At 40.6% G+C, this 9139-nt stretch overlaps 1 protein-coding gene across 1 annotated transcript in view; it reads left to right on the top strand.

Annotated features, from left to right (window-relative positions):
* Positions 1-8273: 8273 nt before the first annotated feature.
* Positions 8274-9139, top strand: part of LOC116943157 (calpain-2 catalytic subunit-like) — a 28737-nt gene continuing 27871 nt past the window's right edge. Inside the window, exon 1 of the mRNA XM_032955750.2 lies at positions 8274-8717. Coding sequence (XP_032811641.2) covers positions 8538-8717 — 180 coding nt within the window. The 5' untranslated portion in view covers positions 8274-8537. The remainder of the gene's footprint in view (positions 8718-9139) is intronic.

Raw genomic sequence — 9139 nt, 5'->3', positions numbered from 1 at the left:
TTCGTTACTAGTTCAGCACACCGTTGTGTTGGAGAGTAAATCCGCAATATTTACAATTCGAGTACTTTATATTTACGCGATCTAAACCGAAACAAAATCTTTATTGTGGATAACATTGGTCGCGAAAGCCTACGTGTTAAACTGTAATGAAATATGTCATGGGACCTCCTTTGCCAGTATCAAAATATAAGAATAGGTTTTTCCCCTTTTTTCTGGCAACAAAACTGAAACCTTTTTACAAGGAATCATGTCTGCATTGACCACACGGTGTTAGACCAGAGGACGCATTTTGGCGTCCTCTGGTCTAACACCGTTTGAGATGAGGGTCAAAAGAAAGTTGTCTCTGGTGTGGACCAATCAGTTTCAAGGACAATGCATATATTATCATAGTATGTTTTTTGTTTGTATTCTGACCACAAGTATTGTGGTTCATGCAGACATGATTCCATGTAAAAAGGTTTCAGTTTTGTTGCCAGAAAAAAGGGGAAACCCTATTCTTGTAATGAATTACATTAATTGTTGTGCTGCGCGTGTATGACCGGGAGATGGCGCCGATGTTCATAGTTCATTATTCCATTTATTTGGTATAGCCCTGTGAGCCATTCGGCTCTTGAATCGGGTGCAACCGCAACAAACAAAAACATGAACAAGAAAACATCTTAAAGTGATTATGTGACTGTGCAAACAGAAAATCCAGGAAAAAAACATCAAAATATTCCTGAAATAGCACCGTACACCAACGCTGTGTGCAAAAATCCCAGTGGGATGCAAGTCAAACAACAACAACCACAAGACAACTAAGATTAAAGCCATCAGTCCAACTTGCTCAGCATGCCACGGTGACCAAACGCGGCACGCATGCAACAGGATGTCAGCGATTTAATTGTAGTGAAACAAACTTCAGTAAGGCTACAAACACCTGAAAGTTAATTCAAATGGCATGGTAACTATGTGAGACTGAGAGCTTGTCAGCGACACTTTCATAAGCCGATCGAGAGCAGTTGGTGAACAAATGGGCGGGACTGAGCATTACAGAAATGACAAAACAGGCATGTCCTTCACACTTGGGATTTGCTGCCAAGATAGTAATGAACTCTAGATATAATGGGCGGTCTGAAAGTTAATATCTAATGGGGTGTTAGTGAACAAGCATCTGTACATATTCAACAAAGTCAGAATTAATGTACCATGTAATAACATAAATGATAATTTACGGCCTTTTGCCAAGTCCCTGCTGGGTGAAGACCACCCTTGTTTAGGAGAAAGCTTGAACGTTTGGCGCACGTGGCCCAACGAATGGACGGCTACTGGTCGTGTCGCCCAACTCTGAGGTGCAAATAACCCCCAGGATATTTCAGGGACAGAAGAACACTGCATCTCACAATACTGTAAGGGAGGAGCGAAACACAAGATGAAAAGAGTTAAACATGGAAATACCAAACAAAATATAAAATACATAGATAATACCATTAGGAATGGAATGTGGAGGGAAAAAAACAGAACACAACACAAAAGTGTTTTAGATGTCAGAACAAACAATGGGAAAATTAAAGCAGAAGGTCGTTGATTGAAAAATCACATTTGGTAGTCCTTACAGAGGAAAATGGAATCGTTATGTATGATAGAAAAAAAGCATAAAACTAGTCGAGGAATTTCATGTTGATCTCTAGCAAAAAGGTTCAGAGAGACGGAAGGAGAAACACCTACATCGGAGAGCGAAACGCAAGTTAAATAAATTATTAAGACTGTTAATGAAATTAAGCGAGCTTGGCTGAAGCACATCGTGAGCAGCTGACTGGTGACGTTGATGACCGACCAAGGTGGAGGGAGATCACAATCAGAGCTGCCAACTCGCGTCCCAACAGCCTCATCGTTAGACCAGTCATGGGGGATGGATGTGATGCGTGAAATTTATTCATATCCGTGAAATTAATATCAAATAAATGCGGATAATAGGAACTATCTGCATATGACTCCTATCTGCGAAACAATGTGTTGATAATTGGCGACTACTTCTGGGTGTACCTCTTACCCCACAAACACAGGTAACATGATGCATTCGCTGCGCGACTCATGCCTTGGCATGTGACAAATGCAAAGCGTGACTTTCTTTCTTTCAACACTATATTGTCCAACAAACTTTACTGGGCATCTGTGAAAACTACTGGACATCTGTGAAAACTACTGGACATCTGTGAAAACTACTGGACATCTGTGAAAAGGAGCTTTATAGCGCGTCGGATTCCTCCAGTATAAATAAATATTCTGATTCTGTTCAGTCCACCATGTCTTGGCTTCAAATGTGACACATCACATTACACATTTCTCCTTCCATTACCATCAGCTTGATTAAAAAAAAAGAAATTCTCAACAATTTCAGGCCTCTTTCCATGCCCACGTGATGTACTTTCTCCGACATTGTTTTAAATTTCCTACACAATATAAAATCAATCTTCCAGTATGACAAATCTTCCTTTCTTCTTGGCAAGCATAACTCTATTCCGAACTGCAAATGTCATGAAGGGAGACAATGATGCTGAAATTGCATGGACAGAGATTTGTTTGGCTCACAGCAAAAATCTCTTCAGTTGATGTTTTGTATAAAAATGCAGCCAGTGCCCATGACAAATCCTACCCCTCTACTCACCTCTAGAAGAAAGAAGAAGAAAAATAATGTAAAAGTAGCAAATCGCTTCAATTTTGAACATTTGAGGGTACTTCGACGTGGGTGGACGCCCCTCCTCCATGCCGCCTAAGCCGTGGTGGTTGTTTTGACTGTCCCCTCGCCACGTTGGCGCCTGTGGGTTGGTGAAGGTGGTCGCCACTCGGACACCGATTGAGTAATCTCTCGCCACTGATGTTAACTCGCGTCAAAATTACACGCAAAATGTAACTTAGCAAAAGCGAAACTTACCGTAAAACATTGCAGTTTGGTGATGACAGTATCCGTTTCTAAGAACTCTCTCATGCACGCATGCACTCAATGAGAATGAATCACTATTCATACTCTTTGGTTCCTTCGGTAAAGTCACCTAGGTATACCCACGTGACTTTAGGTATACCCACGTGACTTTACCGAAAGAACCAAAGAGTATTGATCCCTGCAGTCACGGAAACTTCAAATCTAAATTGAATCACTATTTTTCAACAATATTATTGGTATTCTTGGTGCTTTCGGTAAAGGCACGTAGAAGGGAAACAATACAATAATAAAAATATAAAACAATATTATTGGTACCAGCAAAAGTAACTTGGCATTGCTTGGGTTGTTATTTACCTTGGATAGGTTTGAGCTGAAAATGATTAACCAGTAACAGAGAATGTGCATTCACTCTTGCATTCCTTTGTTTTATGACTCGCCCTGGGAACACTAACACAAACGGACATCACACCGATCTTTAAAATGTGAATTAATTATTTACTCATGGAACAAAATACTCAGGCACAGCATTAACTGCGCATTTAAAATACTCAGGTATGCTGCCGTGGTTTAATGGTTAGCACAGTGGACTTGCATCCCAGCAGTGCCAAGTTCATTCTCCCATATGAATCCCACTGCACTGTCCATCCCGCAGAATACATGGATACACCACAGTCAGTCGGAAAATCACGTGCGGTGGGGTAAAACGTGGGTACTGACACTTGTTCCAGAACGGTCCGGCCAGCGTGGGAAGAGAAGGCCAAATATCATTTAGATCGCGGCTCTGCCGTGCTCCCTCCAGTCGGGGTCCTTATGCCAGCAGTGGCATAAGCAAGTGACTCATGGGGCGGGGGGGGGGAGATGCAGCAATAATAATATTCATGTAAAACCTGTGCCTTCACTGTTAAAAGTTCTGGGAGATCGTGTGACTGTGAAAGGCGACCGCTCAAGATGATTCGTCCTCAGCCAAGCGTGAAGACAGTGCAGAAAATGCAACCCAACCAGATCTTTCATAACCTGATAATACTGGAACACTTCAACCGACTCGGTAACACTTTCAGATAGAAAAGAGAACTAAAAATGTGATTTCCGGAGAGCAGCGCACCATGGCCGTGTTCAGTGATCTGCCCCCTCCTCCGGTCCGAGCTCGTCGCTCTCCGTGGTGCTCATCCTTCACACCAACATCATGCTAATCCCCCAGCTACATGCTAATTTATATGTTAACTCCTTTGTCAAGGCGCTCTGTTCCTCCCACACAGCTTAAAAGACGCTGTCCATGCTTGGCAGGGTTCACTCAAGCGCTGTCTTCCGGACAGTCCTGTTTCTTCACCTGAGGAAGGCTACTTGTGTTGTGGCCGAAACGTCGTGATAATTTTATTCTGTTATTATTATTTTTATTATTTTATCTCCATTATACGTGCCTTTACCGATAGAACCCAGAAGATGAATCTTTAATACAATAATATATACAGTACGGTACTGTTCAGGAGGTAACGTTTCGACATTTGCAATAGCTGGTGGGGGTTGCACGCATAACGATACTATTGTTTACATGTATAATGTGCTTAAATTCCTCAGAAACTCAACACATCGTCTAACACGTGCCACCTTTCCCTGTGCATAAAAAACGAAGTTTCTTACCACCTGCGTGATGTCTACATACCTTCACGCAAAGTGTCGTGGGCGAAACAACCCTAAACACAATAAAACAATAAAACTGGCACTATACTCTTTGGTTTTATTCGGTAAAGTCACGTAGATAAAATAAAACAAAATAAAAGAAAGCAATTAAATCACGACGTTTCGGAGGCAACACAAGCATCCGTCTTCAGGTGGAATAGTTGGGTTTATATCTAGGTTAGGGGGGGGAGGAGCCAGAAAGGATGGGAGGGTTGAGTTAATCCGTTTTTTTTAAACGATTTTGAAAACGAAGAAGCCGTCACGGCTTAACTCAGCCCTCCCACTCACCCACTTTCCTTTCTGGCTCCTCCCTCCCCCCCTTAACCTATATATAAACTGCTTCTTCGTTTTAAAAAAACGGCTTAACTCAGCCTTCCCACCCACTTTCCTTTCTGGCTCCCCCCCCTAACCTAGATATAAACCCGATCGTCTCAGAGCTGTGCACTTGACACAGATATCCTTCTGTGACTATTCCACCTGAAGACGGAAGCTTGTGTTGCCTCCGAAACGTCGTGATTTAATTGTTTTCTTTTATTTTGTTTTATTTTATCTACGTGACTTTACCGAATAAAACCAACGAGTATGAATCCTTGCAGTCACGAAAGCTTCAAATCTAAAAACTGGCAGTATTTAGACACATATGTAGGATGGACAACAAAAGGAAAATTAAAAGTGTGTTGTTCCTGTTATGCAAAACGCACCATTAAAGACAAATGGAAAGAGCATGCTTCCTCAACACTGCAAGAATGGGCCGATCATTTAAAAAAGTACAAAACTACGGCGCAGGGAGGAAGTTTACCACCAAACATGGAACCATTTCACGACCTCTCCTCCAGTGATTCTTAAGGGCATCCATGAGGGCATTTAGGAATTCCTTCCCCCTTTCCCTCCCCACTCCCTTATTTTCTTCATCACCTACAAGGGTGTCAGAGTTTAGGAAGACACGGTTTATTGAAACAGTTTATTGAAACATGAGGTTTAGACAGATTTCCATTGCACTGTAATCCGCAATGTGTTTGCGCTGGTGTCAACCCCCTTTCATATCCTTTACGGTGTATACCTGAATCCTTTAGTTAATAAATAAAAAAATACTTTTGGAGAAACAAGTGTGTTGTTCGGGAAAATGGAAGGGACCGGAAAGAGAGGAAGACCTGACAGAGAATGGCTTGACGATGACATACGAGCTTGGTGACAGAAAGATGTGGCCACAACTTGAGCGATTTGCCACAAGACAGAGGGAAGTGGAAGCAAATCACGAAATGTGCAGTGGACACCTACGGGCTATCTGCCCACACGGATCGTGATGATGATGATAGAGCACAGTACAGTATTAATTTAACCATGCTTCAAAGATGTGGTGATAACCACAGACACATTCTGTCTTCCTCACCACGGGCTGATGCGTCTTGCCCATTGTGTGATAACTGGAGAAGAGCGTTAGCAGAGCTTTATACCCGTTTTGGCGGGGGGGGGGGGTGTTGCTAAAACTTCGTTGTGCGTTGACGGATGGTGCCACACCACCCTGGCTCCGCTTCTTGTTTTTCCATGCGATGGCTCTGTTTCACATGAAAGAAAATCCCTTCAGAGAAACAAGGCACTTTTCCCCAGGTAATCTCAGATCTCTGTTGCCACTCTGAAAGGTCTTGTTGCCACCTTCCAAAGACACTGAGCTTGTGTGCAGCCTGACAAAGCTGCACACATTTCAATGCCAAGTCTCACAAAGTACATTGTATATAAAGTGCATTTTATATATGCACTATGCTGTAACGTGAAAACTCTCTTCATCAAACCGACCTGACGAGTGTGGTGAAGTATGGTTAAAAAAACAACACAACCCCGAAGAACGGCACAGCCTTCGTTCGGCAGTGTATTGACAAAGGGCTGTACTTTACATTGAATTTTATAGTACAGTATATTACTTTGTATATTTTATTCTTGGTTCTTTCGGTAAAGTCACGTCGAAGGGAAACAATAAAATAATAAATATATAAAACAATAAAAAATATATTATTTTATTGTTTCCCTTCTACGTGACTTTACCGAAAGAACCAAGAATATGAATCCCTGCAGTCACGAAAGCTTTGAATCCAAATTTTACTTTGTATATTATTACAATGTAACACAACTTTTGTTCCTGGGTACTAAGTGTTATGTTCTAATTGCTTATTCCTAAAAAGTATATAAATGGATATTATTCCCCACAAACTTTGCTTTTGTGACCAGGACTTTACGTGAAAGATGACACAAATGCACACCACGTTTCCTCATTGAAAATAGATACATTTCTAAATATCACTGTCCCAGTCACAAAAACAAAGTTTGTGGGGAATAATAACCATTTTCTGTACTTTTGAGGCAATAGCAATTAGGAAGTAACACTTACTACTCAGGAACAAAATTTAGTTTTTGTTACACAGTATGATCAGTGGTAATTCGGGGTACAGGAAGATTTCTCCCTAGAATAGGAATGTGGAATTTCCACCATTGGCTGACGATCACAACCGGAGATGAAAAAGCAACCCGTGTTCATTTGAGTATTGGGACATTGATTTTTGGATACTCTATAGTTGACTTTGGCACCATTTGTTTTTCAGAGTTTTTATCAATTTCTATGGAATAAAATGCTCTTAAAATTGCCCATAACGCCTGGCATAATGGTCTTTGATATTCAATTGTCTTTTCTCGTATCCAGTTGTTAGTATGCATCTGGTTCATTTTAGAAATTAAATCCAAATCCAGATTGGCAACAAAGTTTTACTCTAAAATGGCCATCATTCGGTTCCCTATGATCTTCGTGAGCAATGTATACATGCGAGATAATGGCTCTGTGATTATGCAATTCAGCTGTCTCACTTTTTGAATAAAATTATGATTTGGACATCATTCCAATTTCGATTGTATTCCTGCGCAAATACACACTTAGTCGTCACAACATGGGTCTGCGTATTTTGTTACAACTGGTCCCGCTTCTTTGACGATGTCCACAGTTATTCCATCCGATCTGGGGGCTTTCCCATACATTAGAAGACATTTGAGAAACACTGAATTGGAGAATTTTAGACGTAAACATAAATGTAAGGCAGTATAACCATGCAAGAATTGTTGACAATGTAGTCACTGTAAACACGAATGAAAACTATTTCAGAAATGGATTGAAGATCTTAAAGAAGGCTGTATATTTTGGCTAATAATTATTTTTTTACAAAACAACAGCCATGGACATAGACATATTAAATGGAACAAATGCTGGAGATTGTGCAAAGAAGCACAGAGAGATACATGCATGAAATGACACTGGAAGTGGAACATCTGTATCAACAAGACATGTATACTGTGAAGCAATTGAGCTTGGCCAGTGGATAGATAATGGCTGATGGTAATGAGTGTCGTCTTACGAAAACATAACGTTCACAAAATGTACTGTGAGTGCACGTTTAGCAAACATAATTCGAAAAGTTAAATTTTACAAAGGTAATTATTAATTTCTATCTTAAATGATCGATATTATTTTGTTGTATTCCTATGCCTAAAGGATAATATTTAAATACTGCAAAGTAAGAATTGCCGTCAATAAATGCATAAAATGCTTGTTTTTTATTACCTTTAAAAGGCAATACAAGTGATCGCGTGTGATATGGAGATAAAATCATTATTTTTTCATAATCCATGTGGGGGTGTATATTGGAATTGAATAGGTAGGTGGTTTTCTGCTAGTCTGAACACGTGGGAAGCGTTGGTATTCCTATAAAGCCTCAAGGCATAGCGAGTAAACAGAAGCTCAAATTTCATATGTGTTGAGACAGGCAGGCGTTGGTGTTATAAGGTGAGAGCTGCGTTTTTGAATGCATTCAGTCCTTCTGACTGCTGCAACTTTTTTCGCAGCTCACGTTTGTTTTCACTGCCCCCGTTTTAAGTACACATCTTGCCCATCGCAGTCATGATTCGGAACTTTAAAACAAAATCGAAGACGTTTCAGGAGATAAAGAAGGAGTGCTTGCAGCGCAAAATTCTTTTTGAAGATCCCGACTTCCCAGCCAGTCTGTCCTCACTGCATATTAGAGTCCAGCCGACGGTCATCACACAGTCTAACAATTTCATTGAGTGGAAGAGACCTTGGGTGAGTTCACATCCATTACATGCATACACCGATATTAAAACGAAACATTTTTCCTTTGATACGAGCCACATCGACAAATGAAAGTGTAACTTTTCATCAAATGTATGACATGGTCAACGTGAGTTATGAATCAAATGTGATTGCTATTCGCACAGGGTAAACTTCTATATACGTTGCTGTATTTAAGTGTGGAAAAGAGAGGGGGGATAGAACGGTATATATTTCAGGAATTTCCAAATATGCTCTCTAATGAATGTTATTTACATAATTTTATATGAGAAATTACACCGATCTGTCCCACAGAGAGATGTTTAATGTGAGTCAATAACCTAACACGGTTTGCATTTATAGGCTGCTTAAATTACTCAGTGTCTTAACGCACTTTGCACCACATCTGATCTCAAACATTCATTCCATTTCCC

The sequence above is a fragment of the Petromyzon marinus genome, chromosome 17 (assembly GCF_048934315.1).
Source record: "Petromyzon marinus isolate PM22_M1 ecotype Great Lakes invasive population chromosome 17, UKy_Petmar_22M1.pri1.0, whole genome shotgun sequence".
Lineage (NCBI taxonomy): Eukaryota > Metazoa > Chordata > Hyperoartia > Petromyzontiformes > Petromyzontidae > Petromyzon > Petromyzon marinus.
The sequence above is the reverse complement of the archived record's forward strand: the minus strand, read 5'-3'. Positions and strand labels throughout refer to the sequence as shown.